The sequence below is a fragment of the Sinocyclocheilus rhinocerous genome, unplaced genomic scaffold (genome assembly GCF_001515625.1).
Source record: "Sinocyclocheilus rhinocerous isolate Xijiao unplaced genomic scaffold, SAMN03320098_v1.1 scaffold934, whole genome shotgun sequence".
Classification (NCBI taxonomy): domain Eukaryota; kingdom Metazoa; phylum Chordata; class Actinopteri; order Cypriniformes; family Cyprinidae; genus Sinocyclocheilus; species Sinocyclocheilus rhinocerous.
The window spans coordinates 293,213-321,154 of record NW_015658752.1 but is presented as its reverse complement, the minus strand read 5'-3'; the positions used below and the strand labels follow the sequence as shown (position 1 = coordinate 321,154).

The following is a 27,942-nucleotide window of genomic DNA, read 5'->3' as shown; positions in this document are numbered from 1 at the left end:
CTAGCTAACCAATCAGAGCCCATCGCCTATTTCTGAGGGAGGGGCTTCATAAAAGCAGGAAATTGATCAGCACGTTTCTCAGAGAGAGTAAATTATGTGAAAAATAATGCGTTTTTTTAAAAAACAAAGCACTAACACATGTTAGACTGCACCCCATAAACACAATCAAGCCTAGAAAAAAAACACTGAACCACCCCTTTAAAATTTTAGTAATTTTGTTGAGTTTTGTCTTTTTTTTGTTTTATTTATCTTTATCTTTTTTTTGTTTTATTTATATATTTATATTTATATTTTTTTTTTTTTATTATTTAAATAGGTTTTAGGTTTTTATTTAAATTAGGTTTTAGGTTATTTAGTGTTAGTTATTTTAGTACTTCAGATTAAGTTAAGTGAAAATTAAAAATGCTACCTTGACAGCTAGCTGAAATAAAATAAGTTTAAGTTTTTTATATTGAATTTTATTTCAGTTAATGTAGTTAACAATAAAGTTGAGTTAACAATAACGTTTTTTTTTTTTTTCAATTTCACCATAGATATTTGCAAGAAATATTTACCCAAACCAATCAGCTCTGAGACAAATCCCTACATTAAAGTATTTTACACAAAAATAAGTAATTGAAAAACAGGGGGGGGAAACAAGCGAACAAGACAAGTGTATTAACTACTCATCTCATGATGCACTTCAAATGATGTAACTTAAACCCGATTGCTTAAAAATGACGTTGAAATTGCATAACTTCAGAATTCATGGTAAGCCTGTTTTAAATGTGTATTATTGCTACTTTTTCTCTGTGGAGAAAAAGAATGGGATTTTTACTTGCAATTATGGATACACTAAATACTTTATTTAATAGTCCAATGAGTGGACTATAAATTAAAGAACCTTAATGGGCTGATCTTGTGGCCTAACAGGAGTTATATTGTTGAACACTTTATAAATATCGACTGTCTGTGTTGTTCACCAGCTGCTAAGGAGGAGAATCAGAAGGTGCGCGTGTGCGCCGAACATCTCCGCCAATACAACGAGGCTCTTTATCAGAGCAACACCATACGCATGTCAGACGCCTTCCGCTTCCTCAACAAATATCACAACGAAGAGCTCAAGACCAAATCCAGCCCCGATGAGGAAGGCACTGTTACAATCACAGACACTGAGCGATTCCTCTTCACTTTGTTCAAAGGTATCATAAAAACAGACGCAATGCTCTCTGGAATATAGTGGAAATAGTCTTTTATGGGGCTCCAGTGATTACTTAAGCTGTTAATAAAATAAAAATGCATGGAGCCAAGCAGAATATTTATCATCATTTACTCATTTTGTTCCAATCCTGTATTATTTTCTTCATTCCGTGAGACGCAACAGGAGATGTTCAGTAATATCTGAGCACTTTTGATGAAAGTGGATGATGCTTTATACTAACAAACAAGCATGGGAACAACATGGGAGTGAGCAAATGATGACTTTTTTTATTTTTGGAGCAGTATTGATATTGTTAAGCAGTGTTATTTTAGTATATCCTATTATAGTTTTTGTTATTTTGAATTGAGTTTTATTTTTTATATTTTCTGTTTTCATTTTAATTTTAGTAAAAGTTTTGGTAATTTTGTTGTTTTTGTCATTTTTATTAGTTTTAGTTTATTATTTTTAATATTTGTATAGTGTTTTGTTTTTTTAATTAAGTTTTAGTTTTTAGTTTATTCCAATTTAGTACTTTAGTACTAGTACTTAAACTAAACAAAAATTAGAAATGTTACTGAAGTACTATCTGAAATAAAATAAGTTTTATTTTATTTTATATTCATTTTAAGTAATTAATTAATTTTTTTTAGTTAACAATAACAACCCTTTTTTAACTAAAACATTTTAAAAATGTAACTGAAATAAAGCTGAAATAAAATAAATATTAGATGAAAATCCTAAGTCTAAAAAGCATTTAAAAAAATTGAAATTATGCTTACCAACTGAACTAACTGAAATAAAATAAAATTACTAAAACTGAAAAAATTGTATTCAAGCTCAATAAAAAATTACAAAAGCACATAATAAAATTACTCAGTTAAAATTAAATTAAATTTGAAAACATTCAACTGGAAATAACTGAAAAGCTATTCAAAATAATACTAAAACAACACTGTTTTAGATAAAAAAAATCCCTTTAAAATGTGTCCAGACACGCTAAACATCTTGTTGGGTAATGCTGATTTACTGTTTGTATCGGTTTCTCTTAATACTCAACAGACAATAAAGCAAAGCTGCAGGAGTTGATGGGAAAGCCGCAGTATGAAAACAACAATCTGGCCCAACTGAAAACCAACATCCTGAAGGAATTCAGCACCAGAGAGAGAGCGAGAGGCATCATTTTCACCCGGACCCGCCTCAGCGCCATCGCTCTCTGCCAGTGGATTCAAGAAAACCCCAAGTTTGATGAAGTGGGAGTCAGTGCCAGCTATCTGATCGGTGGAGGAGATCAGAGCGTGGTGAAACCGATGACTGCTGTAAGTCACTCTCAAACTCAGGAACTAATGTGTCTGCATTCATTTAAATGATTGTTCCAGGTTGCATTAGTGGCATATTTTGCATTAGTTAAATCCATGCATTGGTGGATTTTAATAAAATACTGTCCTGCCATTTACAGGCAGAGCAGAAGGACGTGCTGAACAAGTTTCGTGATGGCCAAATCAATCTGCTAATAGCCACCACTGTAGCAGAAGAGGGTTTGGACATCGCCGAATGTAATTTCGTCATACGCTATTGCCTTGTGACCAATGAGATCGCCATGATTCAGGTGTGATTTTAGATTATTGCTCAACATGATGCTACACTTTCTGGCCTGTTTCTAAGGGCTTGTAGTTTTTTGTTTATTATTTACTTTAGATGCCATATGGCTCTCGGGCCGTTTTCATACGTATCACATCTGCAGCACTTAAATGTGTAACAGGAACCTAACTAAAAGTTTTCAACATTCAGTTTTAAGCATTCTATAGCTAAAGTCTGTGATCATCGTTTTCATAACAAGTAATAGGCCAACTTCTAATACCAATTTAAAATAGCCATTATCAAATGAAAAACTCAATGTAGTGATTTCCTGTATAGTTACCCAACAGAAACAAGGTCACTATGAGGCCAGATACACTTGTTTACACACAATATAGTACTATGTACTATAGTACAATATACAGTCAGGTCCATATATATTTGGACACTGACACAATTTTCATAATTTCAGATCTGTATGCCACCAGAACAGAGTAAAATAAAATAAAAATAAAACAATGAAGATGAAATTGAAGTGCAGACTTTAAGCTTTAATTCAAGGGGTTGAACAAAAATATAACATAAAATGCTTAGGAATTACAACCATTTTTATACACAGTCCCCCCATTTTCACGGGCTCAAATGTAATTGGACAAATAAATATAATCATGAATAAAAAAAAATATATTTTGTTGAGAATCCTTTGCAGGCAATGACTGCCTTAAGTCTGGAACTCATGGACATCGCCAGAGACTGGGTTTCCTCCTTTGTGATGCTTTGCCAGGCCTTTACTGCAGCTGACTTCAGTTGTTGTTTGTTTGTGGGTCTTCAGCAAGTTAAATGTTAAGATCAGGAGACTGACCATTTGATTGGCCATTGCAGAATATTCCACTTTTTTTACCTACAAAAACTCCTGGGTTGCTTTTGCTGTATGTTTTGGTTCATCGTCCATTTGCACTATGAAGCGCCGCCCAATCAACTTTGCTCCATTTGACAATCCAGGCAGAGAGTATATCCCTATACACTTAAGAATTATTCTGTCTTCCGTCACATCATCAATAAACACCAGTAACCCAGTGCCACTGGAAGCCATGCATGCCTATGCCATCACACTGCTCCGCAGATGATGTTGTATGCTTTGGATCATGAGCTGTTCCAAGCCTTCTCCATACTTTTTTTATACATCTTAATTTCCAAAGAATGCTCTTCCAGAAGTGGTCTGGCTTTTTAGATGTTTTTTGGCAAAGTCTAATCTGGCCTTGTTTGCACCTTGTGGTGAACCCTCTGTATTTGTTCTCGTGAAGTCTTCTCTTGATTGTAGACTTTCACAGTGACATGCCTGCCTCCTGGAGAGTGTTCTTCTCTTGGCTGGATGCTGTGAAAGGGTTTTTCTTTACCATGGAGAGGATCATCCAATCATCCACCACTGTTGTCCTCTGTGGCCGTCCAGGCCTTTTTTGTTGCTGAGCTCACCAGTGCGTTCTTTTTTCTCAGAATGTACCAAACTGTTGATTTGGCCACTCCGAATGTTCCTACTATCTGTCTGATGGATTTGTTTTGTTTTTGAAGTCTAACAATTGTCTGTTGCACTTGTATGGAGAGCTCCTTTGACTGCATGATGTGGGTTCAGATCCAAATGCAAATGACACACTTAGAATCAACTCCAGACCTTTTACCTGCTTAATTGATGTAGAAATTATGAAAGAATAGCCCACGCCTGTCCATGAAACAGCTTTTGAGTCAATTGTCCAATTATTTATGGTCCCTTGAAAAAGGGAGGAGGTACATATTAAAGAGCTGTAATTCCTTAACCTTTCCTCCATTTTGATGAGAATACCCTCAAATTAAAGTAACTTGAATATGTTTTTGTCAGCAGCTAAAATAATAAAAAATTGTGCCTGTGTCCAAATATATATGGACCATGTAGTACATAATACATGAAATGTTATCTCATGAATGACAAAGTATATGCATACTTCTTAAAGAGATAGTTCACCCAAACATTTTGTCATTAATTACTCACCCTCATGTCGTTCCAAACCTGTAAGACCTTCGTTCATCTTCGGAACACAAATTAAGATATTTTTGATGAATTCCGAGACCTCTCTGACCCTCCCATAGACCGCAAGGATCCACGATCAAGGCTCAGAAATGTAGTAAGGACATCGTTAAAATAATCCATGTGACATCAGTGGTTCAACCGTAATTTTACGAAGCTACGAGAATACTTTTTGTGCGCAAAGAAAACAAAAATAACGACTTTATTCAACAATTCGTCTCCTCAGCGTCACCCTATAGTGCCATTTTTGAGAGTATCACGTACGTAAACAACATATGCAACGCATGTACGTGGATACGTTGTTTTCGTTCAGATCAAAGCGTAAACAACGTATCCGCGTATGGTGCTGCTGACACAGAACAGCATACATTGTTTATGTGATACTCTCCAAAATGGCGCTTATAACTGATGTGGAGGAGATGAATTGTTGAATAAAGTCGTTATTTTTGTTTTCTTTGCACACAAAAAGTATTCTCGTAGCTTCGTAAAATTACGGTTGAACCACTGATGTCACGTGGATTATTTTAACGATGTCCTTGCTACGTTTCTGAGCCTTGATCGTGTTACATTGCTGTCTATGGGAGGGTCAGAGACAGGGGCGGTTCTAGACCCTTTTTAGGTGGGCTTCAGCCCCCCTATTTGTCGTCTCAGCCCCCCTTAAACTATAATCAGCTATCTGAACAATCAGGCCAGTGCTGCTTCCTCAAGAAAGTTTATCATTCTCGCTCGTTTATCAATCTCAATGTGGTACTCACGCGCTGTGATGGATCATTACTGTGCGCGCACACGCACTGAGAGGCACTGCACGGACAGCACACCAGCCTGGTCTCATGAAAGTGCGTTTCAATGGCATGATTTTCTGTTTCTATTTGGTGTGCTTATGATACGCACCTTCCCCACACCCCTAAACCTAACCATTGCATCTCATATGCACGCCAAAGTCAGTTTCTGCGTATAAATAGCACGTAAAATAAAAAAAATTGTGCTATTGATACGCATTTTCAGTGCAGTATCACGTATTCTTTGCCTTTTCTCTTTATTCTGCTCTCGCAGTAACAACTGAGCTATTTTATTAATTAGTATCAATCAATATCACATTATCTATCAAAGTATTTGACCGTCTTATACAGATATCGTCCTCTTTTGGAAGGTCAAACAAAGTAGTTTCGCTTTCACAACGAAGCACACAGCGTCTTCAGGACATGGCGGCAGCGGCAACAACAATACTATAGCGAGAATAAATGTTACGCCTTCTTTCTTTGCGTGAACATTTGGGCGGCGTTATGCATATCTTCCCACAGAACGACGTAGGTATGTTGGGGTGTGTTAGAACGAGCCGTTTTAGGTAGGCGTGGTTGACTCTTAACTTTTATAAAGAATATCTCTTTGGATTTGAGACTTTAGTCTTTACAACTTTACAGATCTTCTTTATGCACCAAGAGCTTGTAACACTCCAAAGAGAAAGGAAAAATTGAAATCGCATCATATGACCCCTTTAAGGAAATGTTGCAAGAAGATCAGCGTACTTCTGTAGCCAGATGAGCCGTAGTGTGGAGTGTGTCCATACCATAGTCAGGTATGCATCTTTTACTCTTGGATTTATCTTTGAGAAATTGATGTCTTGTATTGATTATCTCTGAATTGACTATGTAATTTGCATAATACAGTACATATTTACCTGACTTTACATTTGATTTCATTCTGACTTACTCTGGGATTAGATTACATTAAGTCCATAACACCTCAAATCTACACTCGGGTTAATAATGCTAAAATGCAGCTTAGGTGGAGCAGAGAGCACATCAAATGATGTTTTAGAGCTCCGACTAACAAATTGGAACTAGTCATGTCTACTTAGACTGTAGAGGCTAATAATGGGTTTTCCATTTAGGACAACAGTGTGTTGTTGATATAAATAGGGGTGAACCTCAACCTCTGATTATTGTAATATTATTCTAAGTAAGTGTACGTGAGAATCACAGCATGATTATATAAAGTTGCCTTTAGAAGAATGGTCATGACCTCTGGTTAGATATGGTCTTACCTTAATTAATTGTGTTCAGATCTATGGGGACTAAATAATACATTCCAGAAGGAGCAAGTAGAGTACAGCCATCTACAATATTAGTCAGCCGCCTCTGTCTAATGACCAAGACTGACAAGTTTGTGAGTATGAGATCCGTATACGGTGCTGGTAAGAGAATCAAAGTGTTTTAGGAATCCGAATGAATGAGTAAAATCAGATTAAAGAGTTCAATAGAATAATCAAGCCCGGTCTCATGAAAATGTGTATCAATAGCGCGATTTTCTGTTTCTATTTGGTGCGTTGTCTATATGCAGAAATGGACTTTGGCGTGCATATGATATGCACTGGGTAGAATTAGAGGTGTGGGGTAGATGCATATTATATATACGCCAAAATGTGTATCATATGCACGCCAATAAAGTGCGTATCATATGCACGCAAAAACTGAGTATTATATGCACGTCAAACATGTGCGTATATCGTATGCACACCAAAGTCAGTTTCTGCGTATAAATAGCACACCAAATAGAAACAGAAAATCGTGCCATTGAAACGCACTTTCATGAGATCGGGTCATTCACTTTCGCGTCTTCTCGAGCAAATAAGCAAATACACAAAATATTATTTCACTGGCCGTCTTGACGAGTATTCAAGTAAATGCAGTCGGTTACATCTTAAATAAACAAACAGTTAAGAAAATATTGGATGTGTGTCAGTAACGGATCCATGCATTTCTTATATTAGGCTAATAATGTTAATCAAACAACAAAAGAAAAACATGAGAATCACTCACTAAGTATCTTCTGTAACTATAAGAGGTAATTGTGTCTAATTATTTATACAGTAATACAGTTTTCATAAGCACAGTAAAATACTGTTTATTTAGTTAATTTGTATCGTTGTATCTAATGGTCTCTCTGAGGGCTAAGCCCCCCTAAAGATGAAATCCTAGAACCGCCCCTGGTCAGAGAGCTCTCGGAATTCATCAAAAATATCTTAATTTGTGTTCCGAAGATGAGCGAAGGTCTTACAGGTTTGGAACGACATGAGGGTGAGTAATTAATGACAGAATTTTCATTTTTGGGTGAACTATCCCTTTAATACTGGTTGACTCATAGGGGATTTTTTTAATGGCCAATTCAAATACAGAGTGTGGCCGATATATTGCTCTTGTGTATATATAGGTATAATACAATTTATTTATAGCAAATCATGCATTAAATTTAATAATTTAATGATGCTTATTCATTATTTGATTCAACATTTACTCCAAATTCACAAAAAAAAGGTTTTGAAGTTAGTCTCTTATGCTCGCCAAGGCTGCATTTATTTGATTATAAATACAGTAAAAACAGTAATATTGTGAAATATTATTTCATTTTAAAATAGCAGTTTTTTATATGAATATATTTTAAAATATAATTTACTCCTGGGATGCAAAGCTGAATTTTCAGCATCATCACTCTAGTATTCAGTCTCACACGATCCTTCAGAAATCATTCTAATATGCTGATTTGCTGCTCAAGAAACATTTCTGATTATTATCAATGAAAAAACAGTTGTGCTGCTTCATATTTTTGTGGAAACTGATTTTGAAACAGAAAATATTTTTTTCCAGGATTCTTCGATGAAAATAGTGTAAAAAGAACAGCATTTATTTGAAATTTAAATTCTTTGTAACAATATAAATGTCTTTACTGTCACTTTTGATCAATTGAATGCATACATGCTGAATAAAAGTATTAATTTCTTTTTTTTTAAATCCCACTGACCCCAAACTTTTAAACAATTTTAAAATGGCCAAATATTGGGAGGGATTCAGGGATTCAGCCGGTCTAATTTATCAGTTTGTCACTACTTACTTGTCTTTCCCTCTCTGCAGGCCCGTGGTCGAGGAAGAGCAGAGGACAGTAGTTACACGCTGGTGGCGGAGGCAGGATCTGGGGTGGCAGAGAGAGAGAGTGTTAACGAATACCGGGAGAAAATGATGAGCAAAGCCATCGCCAAAGTGTGCAAGATGAATCGAGCCGACTACGAGAAGAAAGTGAGAATCTACTTCAAAAAATACACTCCAGTATACCAAGTGTACACTTAAAAGAAACAATATTTGGTTTTGTGTAGATCAGAGAGTTTCAGATGCAGGCCATAATGGAGGAGAAGGTGAAGATAAAGAAGAAACTGCAGAAGGGAATGATGAAGGAACCGCCATCTAAAATCAGCCTGAGCTGCAGGCAGTGCAGTGTGTTTGTGTGCTCTGGAGAAGACATTGAGAAGATTGAGAACATGCACCATGTCAATGTCACTCCGCAATTTAGGTAAAAACCCACAGTTACAAATACTTTTGTTTTGCCTTCACAGAAAATCCAGAAATATGTACACTTATGTTTGTACATGATGTTTATCATGCATAATGATGGTGGTGAAGACAGTAATAAATCAGTAAAAATAAATGTTGTTGATGTCTGCAGTGAGCTGTTTATAGTCCGAGAGAATGCATCACTACAGGAGAGACTCCTGGACTATGAGACCAATGGAGTCATTGCGTGCAAAAACTGTGGACTGGTACGTGCTGACTTCAGCTCTTCCCTTCAAATAAACACTGTTTGCATTACTGCTGAGCATAACACTGGTTTAGCAAAATTCAGTTCGACTCACTCTTAAAGGGTTAGTTCACCCAAAAATGAAAATTCTGTCATTAATTACTCACCCTCATGTCGTTCCAAACCCGTAAGACCTCCGTTCATCTTCAGAACACATATTAAGATATTTTTGATGCATTCTGACAGCTCTCTGACCCTCCCATAGACAGCAAGGCACGTATGCGTGTGGTGCGGCTGACACAGAACAACATACGCTGTTTGCGTTCAGTGTATACTCTCCAAAATGGCGCTAGGGTGACTCAGAGGAGACGAATTGTTGAATAAACTCTCAGAATTCATCAGAAATATCTTAATTTGTGTTCTGAAGATGAACGAAGGTCTTACGGGTTTGGAACAACATGAGGGTGAGTAATTAATGACAGATTTTTCATTTTTGGGTGAACTAACCCTTTAAAAACACAGAACCACAATAATGCAAAAAACACTTAGCTTATTGGAATAATTCACCCAAAAATACAAATTTACTGAAAATGTACTCACCCTCAGGCCATTCAAGATGCAGATGGGTTTGTTTCTTCATCAGATTTGGAGAAATGTAGAATTATACCACTTGCTCACCGATGGATCCTCTGCAGTGAATGGGTGCCGTCAGAATGAGAGTCCAAACAGCTGATAAAAACATCACAATAATCCACACCACTCCAGTCCATCAATTAATGTCTTGTCTTGTGAAGCAAAAAGCTGCATGATTGTAGGAAACAAGCCATCATTAAGGCATTTTTTAACTTAAAACTGTTGCTATTGGTGTCCTTTATCCATAATATTGCTTTCTCCAGTGAAAAGGTTGTCTCATCTGAATCAGGAGAGAAATCTGCACAGATCAAGTACCATTTACAAGCAAAAACAGTCCAAAAAACATACCTAAACAAATATGTTGGTGGATTTTGTTGTGAGAGAACAACAGGGGATGGACTTTTTCACTGGAGGAAGAGTTATTATCGATTACGGGCTCGTATTTTGTCCTGAAGCAACCGTTTAAAGTCAAAAATGCTTTAATGATGGATTTGTTTCACACAGCTTTTCACTTTACAAAATGCTAACAGATGGATTGGAGTGGTGTGGATTACTTGTGGATTATTGTGATGTTTTTATCAGCTGTTTGGACTCTCATTCTGACGGCACCCATTCACTGCAGAGCATCCATTGGTGAGCAAGTGATGGAGGGCTACATTTCTCCAAATCTGATGAAGAAACAAACTCATCTACAGCTAGGCAATATATTTATAAATATGTGATTAAAATATTATTAAAATGATACATTATTAAATTATCTATGCATGATTATTCATTTATTGTAAATAGAATTTCAGTATTTTTTTTGACATTTAATGATAAGCAATATATATTTTGATATTTATGTATCTGATTTGAATAGCAAAAACTGGGGTGGTTTTCAATGTAGCTAAGTAGATTCAAGCTGCTTCACACAAGAAGTAAAATTTAGTTAAATAAAGATGTGTTAAAGGCGTGTTTTGCAAAGTCTTACAGTAAAGTTTCATGATGCAATTTTATACAGATAACACAATAATCAAAAATATATATAGTAAAACATTTTGTATGTCACCCAGCCTATACATCATACAGTATGCAATTCCTTTAATATGCATTCATATTAAAGCTTACCTTGTGTCTCGTTCCTGAGCAGCAATGGGGCTCAATGATGCTGTATAAGAGCATTGAGTGTCCCTGCCTCCATATCAAGAACTTTGTGGTCACGTACGGCTCCAAGAAGAAGACATTCAGCAAATGGAGCGAGTTGCCCATAAAGTTCCCTGCGTTTGATTACACTCAACACGCTGATCTCCTCGTAGAGGACTCGGGGGAAGAAGAAGACATGGAAACTGACTAAAAATAAAGAGCAGAAGATTTTCAAACTCATCTCTGACACATTCAATCAGATGTCATAACCTGGAAAACGATTCATCTACCAAGTCTATTCTATTAAAAGCACTTGCACTACTCAACATGATGTGGCTCAATGGAAGCTGTTATTTCTATCATTTATTTCATCTCTAGTGGCACTTTTGAAATTGTGATTCTAATGCACTTTTTATCTCACAATTCTGAGTTTACATCTTGCAATTGTGGAAGCACAGTGAAGCTGTGCAATGGCAGTCTGTGACAAATACTGATTTTGTGTTTTGAGAATGTCCGTGTATTTAGATTTGCCTCTAGAGAATATGGTACATTGTGTTATTTGGAGTAAATACATTAAAATGACCCTTTTTGTGTCATCTGTTTTCTTTCTCGCATGAACGGTCTTTGATTATGAATCATGCATTCACTGAAGAAAAAAAAAAGAGAGATGGACCATCAGGGAAGAGTGTGACACATACTCTCTCACACACCTGTTCAGGTGTTCTCAGGGGGACACGGGCTCCCAGTGAGCAAACATCACCTGAGAAAACCTGTCAGGAAACTCTCATTATGCTTGACAAGTCCTGAAGGCTCAACAAGTTTTTCCAGTGTACCTCCTTAGTTGACATGTGTCGATACATTCTTTAAACACATACGCAATCAATGCAAATTTAAAGACGCCTTCACCTTTATTGTGATCATTTTCTACATGTTGGAATGATAGTAAAATGCTAACAACTCTGATATAACACAAATGGAAGTTTGGGAATGATGTAGTGATCAAAATGTGACACAATTGAATTATTGCTTATATTCCAGCTTCTTCTTTGTCCAGCTCTGCTCACTTTGGAAATGAAATTTAAAATTCTATAAATTTGTAACAAATATTATAAATATGTATAAATATTGTATTTAATATGTATTATATATACTATATTATATATGTAAATATATAATGCTATACATTTAATATTATTATGATGCCTATTTTAAAAATACATAGGGAACGTTTGTTTACAAATATTTTTTCTGTATTTAAATAAATCAAAGGTTTTCAAATTACGTGCAAACTTTCGACTAGTAATGCATGTCCTCAATAAAAACTAAACAAACATACAGTAAAAGAAACATAAAATTCATATTATCCAGTATTCATTGTTATGGCTACATCTATAATTACATGTAAGAATTTGTAGAACACTTCTGCAGTTGTACTTGCATGAATATTTTGAAAACTGCAATATAAATCAATTTACCTAAAAGCATTGATGCTCTAAACTGAACGTGTAAAAAAAAATGTAAAAGATTGGATGACCAATAATTTTCTCTTATTAAATTCGGATAAGACAGAGATATTACTTATTGGACCAAAAGACAGTACACAGAATCTCTTGGATTACAATTTGCAACTAGACGGGTGTACTGTTACTTCCTCTACAGTCAAAAATCTGGGTGTTATATTAGATAGCAACTTGTCTTTTCAAAATCATATTTCCCATGTTACAAAAACAGCATTCTTCCAACTTAGAAACATTGCCAAGTTACGAAACATGTAACCTGTTTCTGATGCAGAAAAGCTAGTTCATGCATTCATGACCTCTAGACTGAACTATTGTAATGCACTGCTAGGTGGCTGTCCTGCATCTTCAATAAACAAGCTACAGGTAGTCCAAAATGCAGCAGCTAGAGTCCTTACCAGGTCAAGAAAATATGATCATATTACCCCAATTTTACAGTCTCTGCACTGGCTACCTATTAAGTTCCGTATCAGTTACAAAATATTATTACTTGCCTATAAGGCCCTTAATGGGCTAGCTCCTGCGTACCTAACTAGTCTTCTACCACGCTACAATCCATCACGCTCCCTAAGGTCACAAAACTCTGGACTTTTGGTAGTACCTAGGATAGCAAAGTCCACTAAACGAGGTAGAGCTTTTTTGCATTTGGCTCCCAAACTCTGGAATAGTCTTCCTGATAACGTTCGGGGTTCAGACACTCTCTCTGTTTAAATCTAGATTAAAGACATATCTCTTTGGCCAAGCATTCAAATAATGCATCTCATAATCTTGTACTGCAGTTATATCTGATCAAATGCACATTATTATTCTTTAGCTTGGGTTAAACAAACCAATTTTGCTTGGTTGGTGCTACGCTGTGTTATCTTTTACTAATATTTAAATTTGTTTGATGATCTGAAACATTAAAGTGTGACAAACATGCAAAAGAACAAAAAATCAGGAAGGGGGCCAACACTTTTTCACACCACTGTATGTCTCTATTTGTTTCTCTGTTTCTGCTAGGATTTACACAAGCTTCAGTCTGGCTCCAGAACACCTGAGAAGAGATACTGCCAACCCCTCAGATGATGCCAACCCTGAAACAACATACAGAACTACCACATTTTGCTATAAGTTTGATTGCATCATATAATAATTGCTGTTAATAGTGTTCATCGTCTGTTTGATTACGTCTTTAATTGATTTTTCCGTACAGTTCTGCCATATGTACATTAACTGACAGTCACCACTGATAAGCTACCAATAAATATTGTAGAAACTTAATTTGCTGTAAAGTTGCTTTGCAAAGATGTGTATCATGAAAAGTGCTATACAAATAAACTTGAATTGAATTGAACGTGCACGGTACAGTCCAAAACTCTAACATCATGCTGAAAGCCTGATCGTTTTTTTAAAAGACAAGTTATGATGCAAGAAAGTTTCCGAAGCAACTTTTCTTAAGAAAAAGTATTTCATATTTAACACTCTTCACTATTTCTCTGTGACTAATCAAATCAGTAGATTATGCGTGACACTTTTAAGGTTAGATGTTCTTCCATGCACTGATGTCCAAGATGCTTTCTGAACCATCTTAAATACGCTGGAGAACCTGCTCATCATGTTTTGCACAAACTAGCCTACTGGAGTTCATGCCAGCTCAAGATCACGCTGCTATTAAATTACTATCAAATATGTCATGAAAATGTTTGTCTTGTTTTATAAAACAATGCACTGAAGCATTTCCTCTGGTGGTCTTAAAACTTTTGGACCCCATTTGCATTTAATGAGATCAACTCAAGTTTATTGTCACTGAAATGAAAGTCAAGTCTGTAAATTTGATCTCTTACAGTCAAAGCAGACCGGTTGTGCTGAGAGTCACAGCTGCTGGACTTAACCAGAACAGAGTTATAGGCGCTCACGAAGAGAAGAAGCACATGCTAAACGCACTCCGATGGGAAGTTGCGCGGAATGCGGGTTCTGAGGAAGTTTTGCCACCCTTCCTTCACTCCAGACTCAATGATGCATCGGAGAAAGTACATTTTTAACCTGGAAAGTTGCAATCGGACGGAATAAAGCGCAGCTGTCTGTCTAACTCTTGCATTATCGCGTACAAAGGCGTCTAACGATCTGTTTAAGGACAACTGGAGGTCAGAAATATTCAGCGTCAGCGGATTCCTAGAGATTGGATGCGCGTTTTAGACGTTCCTGCGCAATTATGGTCAGTAGCTACTTGTTGTTTTCCTGAACAGTGTTGTGTTTTGTAGCTACACACCCTGTGGACTAAAAAGTTATTTGGGTAAAAAAAAAAAAAAAAGGTTGGGTGTGACGGAACGCGACTTCTGTGATAGCTTGAGCAATTAAAACCTGTTTTAATAAAGTAACTCTTTCTGAGGTGATTTGTGAAACGCAGTGTTTTTGGCCTCACCTGTAGGGCTGTAATAAGGTGTGCGTGGCGCTGGTCGGGGCGCTTGTCGTCATCACGCTCATCGTTATTCCCACGGCAATTTACGTAAACAGTGAGTGGCATCTTCTTCTTCTTCATTCTCACCTGAAATTTGAAATCATTTGTAAGGAATCATTTTAAAGCATGTATAGTGTCTGTACCTCACAACCTAGTAAGCAAAACTTTGTATTAGACTTATTTTCTGGCATCACTGTGTCCACTGTTTAATAGGGAAGCGACAGTTAACCATGTTTACCATGGCATTTTTTGTAAGATTCAAATAATTAAGCAGACTTGTAGAGATAAATGACAAAATATTGTTGTTTTCCCATTTTTGCGGCGTTGTTACCCCGAGGTTCGTCGCTATATCTCCCGCATAATGTTTTTGTGTCCTCCTTAACATACATTTTCTTGCAACCTTAATAAACAGAACACACTTAAGTAACTTTTTTGTGATGTGTAAAGCTATAATATAGTGAAAAATGTCGAATAAGCATTTTCAAACATCGCAATCTCAAAAGTTAGTCCGAATGCAAAGAAACTGGAAACCCTGAAGAGGTAACCATAGCAACAGCTGCACGATCGCTGTCTCTTTAGGAAGGTAAATAAACGAAACGTAAAACTGTCGTAATTTAGCACGTTGGAGATTTACTTGTCACGATGTATCCGTATTAATAGCACATATTGTGATAAAACATTCTAGGGGAAAAATGCGCTGACACAATAGCGCCACCATGTGAACAGTAAAGAAACTGTCGTTCTTGTGGGAAGGTCGAAATATACAGTAGGCTAGTCAACATTTGGAGTGGATCAAAATCTTTCATCAAAGTTGTCCTAAAACCAAAACAATACCCGTTCTTGTCTTAGGACAACTTTGATCAATTTTTGGATCCACTTCAAATGTTGACTACTATATTTTATAAATATATTAAATAAAAATAGATATATCAAATAAAATCTATAGAAACGATCAAATGTGCATTTTGGTCGGAATTTTTGAAGACTGAAACTTGAACTGGTTTCCTTTACTGTGTTTTCAGGAGATGAGTCTGCATTAAAGAGAACGTATTCTTTTAATGATTTCTACAATGATACCATCAGGTATAAAACATACAGTCTCCACTGGATATCAGGTACGACACCTTAAGGCACTTCACATGCTCCCTGTTTTTTTTTTGTAATGACCTCTAAATCACCCTGACACACATACTCCGCTGTCTTATTTTCCACTAGACAATGAATACCTCCACAAAACCAGCGAAGGCCATATTTACTTGCACAATGCTGAAACGAAGGAAAGCTCAGTGTACCTGAGCAACTCAACATTTGTAGGTTGCCTCATATGAGGGTTTGAATGACTCTTCACAAAACCTTTATTCTTCATAATTTCTCATTAAATAGGCTCTGATATTTCATTATCTCATTTCTTACATCTTTTCTTCATGTTTAACATGCATGTAAGTTCCACTCATGTACTGTGAACTGATTTTCAGGCCCAAGTGGATGCCACAGATTACATATTGTCAGCAGACAAAAGGTTTGTCGTCTTTGAGAGCAATTACTCAAAGGTAACTTGACTGCAATAAAACCCAAAACACTGCATAAGTGGCTCAAGCTGATGTTTGTAACACATTTGAAATGCATCAACAGCTATGGCGACACTCCTTCACTGCTTCCTACCATATGTATAACATGGAGTCTCGGTGAGTAAAGATGTCACTATAATACGTCTATCAAAATACAGGGTTCCCATGCGCACGGAAAACCTATATCATTCTGAAATTGTGACTTCCAGAACTAGGAACTCCTGAACATGTTTCAGTGTATTTCAAACTAACTCACACAGATATTGTTCACAGCTGCTGGACTTAAAACAGAACAGAGTTATAGGCGCTCACAAACAAAACATTTTCTTAGATTACATTTTACCTTAAACTCAATCACACTGAACACTCTCAGAAAAAAAAGGTACAAAAGTCATCACTGGTGCAGTACATTTTCAAAAGGTACTGTATTAACCCCTAAATGGTGCATATTAGTACCTTAAAGGTACATATTAATACTCAAAATGTATGTATTAGTACCTAAATGGTACATGTTAGTACCTTTTGAAAGGGCCCCAGCTCCCCAGTGACAGCTTTTGTACCTTTTTTGTTCTGAGAGTGTTCAGCGTGATTGAGTTTAAGGTCAAATGTAGTCTAAGAAAATGTTTTGTTTGTTTCATTGAAGACTTTAGTACACTAATACGTATAACAGTTTGAATATATTAATTCCAACAATTGATAATGTGATGCTCACTTTAATGTGTCTTTGTTTTCTGTTGGATTTAGGGAATTTCTCTCCAAGGTTCAGATTCCACCTGTTACACAGTTCTTAGTGTGGGCACCAGTAGGAAATAAACTGGTGAGTTACAAACAGTAACAACAAAAAAATATATATATACAGATCGTAACAATCACCCTCCAATTATTATATTACATTATTGGAAGGCTCTAGTTCTAGCTCAAATCATTGCAAAGAATTCTGAATAAAAACCCGGAGTTATTTTTACATTTTATCGTTACTTTTATTTTTACATTTTATTTATAACAATACATTTTATTCATTGTTAATGTTATTCAACTTATGCATGGTTTATGATTTTTTTTTTTAGCCTTTTTATGTTTATTTTATTTTAAAAGGGACAGGCCGCGTAAACATAAAACCATGTCTGCATTTGTGATCGGAGAAAATGACAAACAACAAGCCCTACTCTACACTGCTCAAAAATATAAAATATATTTTTTTTTAAATATAAGACTCTGAACTTTTATAAAGAATATCTCTTTGGATTTGAGACTTTAGTCTTTGCAACTTTACAGATCTTCTTTATGCACCAAGAGCTTGTAACACTCCAAAGAGAAAGGAAAAATTGAAATTTAAATCATATGACCCCTTTAAGTGACATGAGTACTTGTGTCCAGCATGTAAATGTGCTAGATTTAACCATACAGACTTTTTTTCATATGCAGACCCAGGTTGATGGCCTTATTTTGTGTTAATTACCATGCATTATCTGCAGGCTTACGTCTGGGATTATAATATTTACCTCAAAAAGAACGCCACTGCCGAGGCCATACAAGTCACTCATAATGGAAAAGTTAACAAAATTCACAATGGGGTTCCAGACTGGGTTTATGAAGGTAACATCATATAATGCATTCACACACACAGACATTCATTCATACCTGCTAATGTGCCATCTGCTGCTTTTCTTGCTGGACAGAGGAAGTTTTTGCATCCAACGAAGCCATCTGGTGGTCTCCGCAGGGGAAATATCTGGCTTATCTACAAATCAATGACACTGGAGTTCACAACATCGAATACTCGTTGTATGGAAATGACCAGTATCCCACCACAGTATTTATCCCCTACCCAAAAGTAAGCAAATATCCCAGTGATTTTATGATTTAATTTAGTTTATTTTGAGTTTATAACATACAAAAGCATATTTTTATATTTCAATATTGTTATTTTGTTTAAAATCCATAATTTTGCAAGGTGAAACATTGTTGGTCCAAGTGTCTTTGGTTTTCTAATTGAACTAATTTGTTTAAAATATTGTATGATGACAGCTTGATCTCTGCTGTTCTCATTTTACAATTTCATTCAAAATATCATTATGCTACTAAACGGTTGCTCTGCTTACAAAGGCAGGCTGTGTTATTCCCAGAGCAAGGCTGTTTGTGATTGATGTGGAAAATCCGTCCAGACAATCAGAAGTGGTGGTACCGAAATCCGTCGGCATAGGGTGTGTCCCTCTTATGTTTCTACTTCACATGTTCACACAAAGCCTTACGTCTCTGAAACATAAGCTTTCACAGCATTAGAGTTCAGAGTAATGTTATTTTATTGCTCTTTTCCCAGCGATCACTATCTGAGAACAGTCACCTGGGTCACAGATGAACGACTGGCTGTTCAATGGCTTCCACGCCGACAGGACAGCGTCCTTCTGCAGATCTATGACTATGACGGCACCAACTGGAAAGAAACCTCGGTGAGAATCAACAATTACATAGATTAGGCAGTGGTACCTTCGTTATTTTGGTTTGGCCAATCAACAAATCAGTATACAATCATCTTGTTTGATGTTTCTTTCTATTGTTGCAAACTTTGGCACATATGGTTCTTACTGTACTTATCATAAAAGGGATAGTTCACCCAAAAATTTTTATTCTATTATCATTTACTCACCCTCAAGTTGTTAGCCACTGAACTTCCATAGTAATTTTTTTTTCCATACTATGGAAGTTAATGGCTACCAGCAACTGTTTGGTTACAACATGAGTAAAGGACAAAATTATAATTTTTGGGTGAATAATCCCGTTAATAAAACACTGAATAAAAAATAAACAAAGTAATTTAATATATTTCTTAAATAATTACTATAAAAGCATTTTCTTTCAGATTTGTTACAGAAAAAAATAAATATCTCGGGAAAAAAAAAACAGTAAAACTGCATGCATTCAGTTTTCACTGTTAGGTTAAATAATAAAAGCCAAACAATTACACTTTTTATTGAAGTTTTTTTGTTTGTTTGTTTTCAAGGACTACAATCAGAGATCTCTTTTAAATATTTAAATATATTAATAAAACAAAACTGTACAAATAACATACAGTTATGCAATGACTGTTGCAACCTAAAGCATAAGAACATTAACAAAGCCCAAGAATTTTCAGCGCATATACGAGCACATGTAAAAAGCTCATCTTATACAATTATTTTTCAAAGATGCTAATATAACAGCAAAGAATAAAACTTTGTATTTTCTCCCAAATGAACAGTAGTACTCTTGCAAGCATTCAAGGGTTTTGCAGGTTCTTACCGTTTTAATTATTTTGTTTAGTTTGTATTAGTATCTCTCTTTTGTGTACAGCAGAAGCCCTATCTAAGTGATACAGTTTGTGGCAGATTTAACAGATCTGTTTAAGTTAACTTTCAGGGACCTTCTAAAATTATTTCTTAGTATTTCTTCAATTATCTTATTATGCATTCTCTTGGTTTGGGGGAGGTCTTGGAAAAAATATCGAAAAAAATTGAATGTTTAAATTATTTTGTAATTTTATTAGGGTTTAACGCAAAGGATTTTTTTCTATATAACCTACTGTGTTTATGAGGATAAGACCCAGGATGGGTACTCTGTAATCATTTTGTATCCGTTCAAACACAAGAAGTCACAAAAGAGAGTCACGCCTTAAAAACACGCAAATATGATCATCTTTCGTGACGCCGTAGACATAGTACTAGCCCAATCTGACAATGTCAATTCCCTCATCTATCCCAAGAGTCTTTCTTGTGGCCCCGGGCCATTGGCAGTCCGTATTGTCAAGCCCAGTTTCATATATATTGTCTTTCAATAATTCAAGCACTTTTCAAGTACCTCTTCTTAAACGTCTGTTTCCAAGGGTTTTCCAGTGCTTAAATTTCAAAAAGCCAAATTCAAGTACTTCAAGCACCTTGTACAAACCCTGCAATAGGAAAACCAAAGGCGACTGTGACTGTCAAGACTGTTTTGTCTACAAAAGGACAAAAAGAAGTGTAATAAAATAGTCCATATGAGTAAAATAGACAATATGTGCACTGTCTTCCAAGTCTCAAGAAGCCATATATACATATACTTTACATACAGAAGTGCTGAAATGACTCACAAACTTCTTGCATGTATCATCAGCTCACTAGGTTTACATACTGTATGAAGACATTTCATTAAGTCCAAAAACCACTGCCCTAATATGACCTCAGTTCAATTACATCAATTTAAATGTGTGATTTAACCAATTTTTTTTACAGAAATTTGAGCAAAAGAGCAAAACTGGATGGGTTGGACGGGTGAGTACATGCAGTAATCACATAAAATCTTTAAATTATCTTAATTTGTGCAAAAGATGCTGCTTTGAAACCTTACATTTCGTGGTCTGTGTTTCCCCTCACAGTACTTTCCTGCAGCTCCTTACTTTGCTGCAAATAACATGAGTTTTTACAAAGTTATGAGCAATGACAACGGTTATAAACATCTCCACTATGTGGAAGCCGTAAGTAACGGAGTGTTATTTTGTATTTTATTTTAATGCCGTTTGTGCCATTAGATTCAAAAACCTGCTAAGCTATAGCTTCAAATCATACAGTAATGGTTCTGGAAGTACCAATAAATCCTTAATTATCTCCATATAGAAATTGGTATGAATGCTACTGTAAAAACCTTTAAAAACAGACCTACAATGATATATACATATATATATATATATATAAAAATGGAAGATTGTTGTGATTCATCTCAGAGCAGGTTGGTTTGGTGCATGACTTTGAACTCTTTATTACAAAAGATTTTGAAATCCCTAAGGATAATATGAATGGGATAAATGCATCCATAACAAATGTCACTGAAACAGTAGGCGATCACTGTTACGATCTATCGTGCAAACCTCAGATATATCATTACACTGTATCACAGGCTATAATGTGTTATATCCTTTGGCTAATAACCGTTAAAAGACAGACACAAAGAAACAGTGTGGTACAAGCTTAGCAAGTTATTGGTCTGTCAACTGTTGTTTTCTTTGTAGGGAAAAGCAACACCCATCACCTCAGGCAAATGGGAAGTGATATACATCTCAAAAGTAACCAAAGATTCCATGTGCGTATGAAAAAGTAGAACAGTCTTGTTTTCTTCTCATGTGCCTTTATTGTCAAACTTTCCACATCTAAAATCTATTCTTTCCACAGACACTACGTGAGTAATGAACACATGGGAAGACCTGGACAGAGAAATCTTTACAAGTAAAAACACCCTTTTGCATCAGCTTGTATTAGGATTGTATTTTAATATTTTAAATTTGTACATTTTATAATAGTAATTTCTTTTGCAACGGTATCACAACACTCTGCATTGGGAAACAAGAACCAATTATTCACAACCAATTCCATTTTTGGAACCGTATAGGAAAAAATGCAGGATGATTTTAATGACGGTCAAATTCGTTAGTGGTTCTGGAATGAAGTGTATGTATTCCTCTGATGATGTGAGAACGCCAAAATATAATATTCAATACATACTTCAGAGCCACTATAGAGAAATAGTTTAGCATTAAATATCATTATTTATTTACCCTCATCTTGTTTTGAACCTCTATGCTGTTATTTTTTCAGTGGAACACAAAAGCAGAATTTTTAATGGCATGCAATTGCCTTTCCAACCTGCCTATACAACAACTGTCAGCCGTCAAAAAGGAAAAAATAAATTATATATATATATATATATATATATATATATATATATATATATATATATATATATATATATATATATATATATATATATATATATATATATATATATATATATATATATATATATATATATATATATATATAAAAGCACATTATAAAAATAGTCCATACTGTAAAGGTTCTTCAAATTTTGCATTTTGTGTACCGAGGAAAAAAAATCAAACGTTATTTTCTGTCTACACTACACTAACACTAGAATCAATTTTCAGATGTAATAAATCAAAGACTACTCCACAGTGTCTACATAGATGTGGCACAAACAACAAATAAATAAATCAAATAAATACAAAGTTTAGCTTTGGTAGAGAGTGCATTAAAAGAAAACAAAAAAAATGAAATTCACATCCATACTTGTCACAGTGAAATCTTTTTATAAAAACATATTTCTCTTGTTCTTAGGATTTCTATAAGCAAGAGTGGACATTCTGCCGCCGAGTGCCTGACCTGTTCGCTGTACCAGGACAGGTGTCAGTATAACTCGGCTTACTTCAGCCTGAACGCCTCTTTCTTCCGTATGGACTGCTACGGTTAGTGAACACACTTTCACGCCTGTGAGATGCACTCATGACAAACACTTGAACGAGGTATCTGAGGAGAGCGTGTGCTCAATCTAATAAACACTGATTTTACAGGACCAGGACTTCCGCTGTTTACACTGATGGACAACAGAGGGCCTGCTAAAGGTGTGCTAGTATCCGTTTAATCCAACCACTTTACAACATCAGCTATGTAAATTAAGGAATAGAACACATTTCTATCTTCATTTACTAACCTAGAAGTTGGTGCTGTTTTTTTTATTTTTTGTATTAGAGATTCAGGTCCTTGAGGACAATAAGAAACTGGAAAAAATTCTGACTACTGAGCTTCTGATGCCAACCATCAAACGTGCCACAATGAAGATCGCAGGATTCAGTACGTGCAACATTTTTAAGTATTCTTGGCAAACAGGATTTAGGTAGCATATTTATCTAAAGCCTTTCATGTTGTTTATGTTTCTCCAGACCTCTGGTATCAGATGATGTTCCCACCGAATTTTGACTCCTCCAAAAAGTACCCTCTTTTAATTCAAGTGTGAGTTACAGTTTTTTTTTGTTTTTTTATTGAATTTAATCACAGCTCATACATTTTGGTTCAACATTTTGAGTTTGGAAAGATTTTTAATGTTTTTGAAAGTAGTCTCTTCTGCTCACCAATGCTGCATTTATATGATCAAAAATACAATAAAAACACTATTATCTGGAAATATTGCAATTGAAAATAAATAAATATATTTTAAATGTAATTTATTCCTGTGATCAAAGCTGAATTTTCAGTGTTTTTCAGTGTCTCATGATCCTTCAGAAATCATTGAAAACAGTTGTGCTGCTTTATATTTTTGTGGAAACCATGATATAATTTTTTTCAGGATCTTCAGATAGAAAGTTCAAAAGAACAGCATTTATTTAAAATATATTTTTTTGGTACCAATGTAAAAGTCTTAACTGTCACTTTTGCTGTCAATTTAATGAATCCTTGCTAAATAAAAGTATAAATTTATTAAAAGAAAAAATTACTGACCCCAAACTTTTGAATGGTAGTGTATATAATAAATTTACAAATTTAAACGTGTACATTTATTTTTAAACAAATTTTAATTTAAACAAATTTTTAAAATGTTTTAAATAAAATTTAAACAAATTTAAATTTTAAAAAGTTCAAATTTCATGTAGTCTCTCAATTAAAATGAACCCCATTCTAGCTGAATGCATAATAATTATAAAATAATTAGCAAAATGCATTTTAAAATCAGTTTAGATGAAGTATAGCACACAGCAACGATTTCTTGTCAGCTACCCAAACTGCATGTCAAAGAAAATAGTCTCCTCCATTACAAAAATATCTTTTACGACATGAATATATTCTTTAGATTTGTGTTATTTCCACACTCACAGATATGGCGGTCCAGCCAGTCAGAACACGGACTATGTGTTTCGCCTGGAGTGGGCCACGTACCTGTGCAGCACAGAGAAGGTCATCATCGCCAGCTTTGACGGCAGGGGAAGCGGTTACCAGGGTGATGAGATAATGCACGCCATCTACGGCCGGCTGGGAACATACGAGGTGGAAGATCAAATCTCGGCCGTGAGGTGAGGCGGAGGAACGATGTGCACACATTTAGCCTGATGTAACACTCACAGACGCATGAGAGATACGAGGCAGACGTGAGTCCTGTCAGCCTCCTACAAGAGAGAACGAGCTTGTCATGAAGCTTGTGTCAAAAATGAGTTGATAAAGGTCAAACGCTAGCAGAGTTGACTGAAAGCAAAGCAGTCATGAGATTTTCATGAAAAGCGACAAACTAGCATCTACAAAAGATCTTAGTAATTGTGTTTCCTGTGAATTTGTGTTTAATTTCAGAAAGTTCATTGAAATGGGTTTCATTGACAAAGACAGAATTGGCATGTGGGGTTGGGTAAGTGCAGTGCTTTCATTAAAAAATGCGTTCATGTCTATAAATCCACACAACAGGTTTTATTATGTTGGTTTGGTTGGATTTTAAACTTTAAATCCAAGATTCAAGCTACACTCCTGGTCAAAAGTTTGGAATAATTAAGAGTTTTTGCATGAAGTCTTCTATACTCACAAAGCTGCATTTATTTGATACAGTAAATAAAACAATATAATGAAATATAAATACAATTTAAAATAACTTTTGTATTTTAATATATTTTAAACATTTATAAATGTTACAAAAGATTCCTTTTTCAAAAAAATGCTGTTCCTTTGAACTTTCTATTTATCAAAGAATCCTAAAAAAATGAATCACAAAATTTTCAACAACGATGATAATGAGAACTGTTATTAATGATTGATCATCAATAATAATAATAATAATTATTGAGCAGCAAATCAGCATATTAGAATGATTTCTGAAGGATCATGTGACACTGAAGACTGGAGTAATGATGCTGAAAATTCAGCTTCGATCGCAGGAATAAATTACATTTTACAATGTATTCGGACAGAAAATAGTTATTTTAAATTGTAATGGTATTTCACAATATTACGGTTTTAACAGATTTTTACGCCTATGGAGAGTCCCCACAAGGATAGCTGACCAGACGTGTGAGTGTGTGTGTATCTTTATATATACATAATAAATATACACAGTACAGTATTTTGGATGCGATTAATCACGATTAATCATTTGACAGCACTATTTTTTTTACTGTATCAAATAAATGCAGCCTTGGTGAGTAGAAAAAATTTTTTCTTAATTATTTCAAACTTTTGACCAGTACTGTACAGAAAGTATTGTAACAAAACATTTACATCTTCCAAAATGTCAAAACTCTTTAAAGCAGATTTAAGCTTTCAGTAAGTATCCATCAAAACCATCATTCAAATTGTTCTTGACGATCTTCTCTTTTCTAATTAAGGTAAAACAACAATCGCTAAAAGATCTACGATGAGCCTGTTGACTGAAAACCATCACACTAATCATGAAACGTTTGTCTTGCTCACAGTCGTATGGTGGTTATGTCACATCCATGGTTCTGGGATCTGGAAGTGGACTGTTCAAATGTGGAATTGCCGTGGCTCCTGTTGCTAAGTGGGACTATTATGGTATGGATTTCAAAATGTTTTCTGATTTATGATATAGATGAACCACAGACAATTTAGCAAACTTAACTCACACACTGCATTCTTCACAGATGCCGTATATACAGAGAGATACATGCATCGCCCTGAGGAAAACACTGAAAGTTATAAAGTAAGTTAACCCGTAAGAAAACATGAAATTATGAAGTTATCAATACAGTGCTTCATATATTTGGTTGATTTGCAGAATTCAACAGTGACCGACAGGGCAAAAAATTTCGAGTCAGTGCAGTACATGCTGGTGCACGGCACAGCAGACGGTAAGCAATGTAAAGTTTATAGATATATCGCATTTATAATCTGGTAAACTGACTCTGATCCAAAACCTAGTGTCTTGACTACATACGCAGCATTTAAAGATGTTTTCTTGCCATTTTGACTTCACTACTCTAGACAACGTGCACTTCCAGCAAGCTGCCCAAATTTCCAAAGCCCTGGTGGAAAATCAAGTTGATTTTGAAGCAATGGTGAGTTTTGATGAATGGATGAAGGTGATGAAAAAAAATTTTATTAAAGGAATACTTCATCCAAAATTGAAAATTTACACACCTCTGGCCATGCAAAACGTAGATGAGTTTGGAGAAATGTAGCATTACATCACTTGCCCACCAATGATCCTCTGCAGTGAATGGGTGCCGTCAGAATGAGAGTCCAAACAGCTGATAAAAACATCACAATAATCCGCAAGTAATCCACACCACTCCAGTCCATCAGTTAACTCCTTGTGAAGCCAAAAACTGTGTGTTTCTTAGAAACAAATCCATCAAGACGTTTTTCACTTCCATAATCCATAATACTGCTTTCTCTCCAGTGAAAGCAGTATTATGGAAGTCATCTGAACATGTCTTAATCAGGAAAGAAATCTGCACAGATCAAGCACCGTTTACAAGCAAAAACAGTCAAAACCAGTTCTAAACAAACTTCTTGTTGGATTTTGATGTGAAAAGACAAAAGACTTAATTACGGATTATGGACTCGTATTTTAGCCGGAAGCAATGGTTTAAAGTTAAAAATGCCTTGATGGATTGGTTTCTTACAAACACGCAGCTTTTCGCCTCACAAGATGTTAACTGATGGACTGGAGTGGTGTGGATTACTTGTGGATTATTGTGATGTTTTTATCAGCTGTTTGGACTCTCATTCTGACGGCACCCATTCACTGCAGAGGATCATTGGTGGGCAAGTGATGTAATGCTACATTTCTCCAAGTCTGTTCAGATGATGGCCTGAGGGTCAATACATTTTCATTTTTGGGCGAACTATTCCTTTAAGCTCTGAAAGGTCTTGTTTTCTTTAAAACACTCTAAATGCCTAAATGTGTAATATTTTCTCAGTGGTACACCGATAAGGATCATGGACTGTCTGGTAAAGCGCGTTACCACCTCTACGCACACTTGAACCATTTCCTGCAGAACTGTTTTGCAGAGAAAAAATAAATGGACTTATTGATGCATTATGAAGACAAATGTTCCTTTTACATTGGCACAAACACTGTTAATGACAGATGCTTTACATGCTAGTCTGTATTTAGAACATGTTAATGGGAACAAACTCTTATGTCAGAGCCAATGACAGTTACATGTAAGATTTTATAGTGTTTTTTTAATATGTGAAATTTGTATTAGCTGTTTTTTTTTTTTTATCAAATTGCTGTAATGATTACTCTACAAATGTGACCTGATATGAATGTAGTTTGTGTCACAGACGTCTGGCATGTTTCATAATGTTACATTTACAAATTGATCGTGGAATCCATAGTGTTCTATGTAGTTGTGTTTATGCACTGACTTCAATGTGTGGTTTAAGCATGTCTGTAAGAAAACTGATCAACTCAAACATTGGGGATTTGAATGCCTTGGTCTTTTGACTCATTCTTCATATCCTGAAAACAAGAAA

At 35.4% G+C, this 27,942-nt stretch overlaps 2 protein-coding genes and 1 long non-coding RNA gene across 5 annotated transcripts in view; 2 read left to right on the top strand and 1 right to left on the bottom strand.

Annotated features, from left to right (window-relative positions):
• The window catches only part of LOC107722900 (interferon-induced helicase C domain-containing protein 1-like), a 35,938-nt gene extending 24,201 nt beyond the window's left edge, over window positions 1-11,737 (top strand). Inside the window, exons 10-16 of the mRNA XM_016531396.1 lie at window positions 966-1,181; window positions 2,240-2,496; window positions 2,637-2,786; window positions 8,723-8,884; window positions 8,962-9,155; window positions 9,309-9,402; window positions 11,146-11,737. Of these exons, the coding sequence (XP_016386882.1) occupies window positions 966-1,181; window positions 2,240-2,496; window positions 2,637-2,786; window positions 8,723-8,884; window positions 8,962-9,155; window positions 9,309-9,402; window positions 11,146-11,349 (1,277 nt within the window). The 3' untranslated portion in view covers window positions 11,350-11,737. The remainder of the gene's footprint in view (window positions 1-965; window positions 1,182-2,239; window positions 2,497-2,636; window positions 2,787-8,722; window positions 8,885-8,961; window positions 9,156-9,308; window positions 9,403-11,145) is intronic.
• LOC107722908 (uncharacterized) overlaps window positions 1-15,108 on the bottom strand; it is a 21,575-nt gene extending 6,467 nt beyond the window's left edge. Inside the window, exons 1-2 of the long non-coding RNA XR_001637860.1 lie at window positions 15,060-15,108; window positions 8,703-8,780 (exon numbers count right to left, since the gene is read on the bottom strand). This is a non-coding gene — a long non-coding RNA (uncharacterized LOC107722908). The remainder of the gene's footprint in view (window positions 1-8,702; window positions 8,781-15,059) is intronic.
• Window positions 14,558-27,942, top strand: fap (fibroblast activation protein, alpha). Of its 3 annotated transcripts, XM_016531397.1 has the most exons (26): window positions 14,559-14,852; window positions 15,066-15,150; window positions 16,118-16,210; window positions 16,311-16,405; window positions 16,571-16,645; window positions 16,728-16,780; window positions 17,408-17,480; window positions 18,139-18,259; window positions 18,343-18,497; window positions 18,770-18,867; window positions 18,984-19,113; window positions 20,908-20,946; window positions 21,051-21,149; window positions 21,681-21,751; window positions 21,841-21,894; window positions 22,804-22,931; window positions 23,037-23,087; window positions 23,215-23,316; window positions 23,406-23,475; window positions 24,336-24,530; window positions 24,802-24,856; window positions 25,911-26,010; window positions 26,100-26,158; window positions 26,234-26,306; window positions 26,440-26,513; window positions 27,381-27,942. In XM_016531397.1, the coding sequence occupies exons 1-26, from the start codon at window positions 14,850-14,852 to the stop codon at window positions 27,480-27,482; spliced, it is 2,253 nt and encodes a 750-aa protein (XP_016386883.1). In that variant the 5' UTR covers window positions 14,559-14,849; the 3' UTR covers window positions 27,483-27,942. The 3 variants fall into 3 exon arrangements, with proteins under 3 accessions (XP_016386886.1, XP_016386883.1, XP_016386885.1); XM_016531400.1 differs by lacking the exon at window positions 26,100-26,158 and having other exon boundaries at window positions 14,558-14,852; window positions 27,381-27,458; XM_016531399.1 differs by lacking the exons at window positions 14,559-14,852; window positions 15,066-15,150 and adding an exon at window positions 15,183-15,249.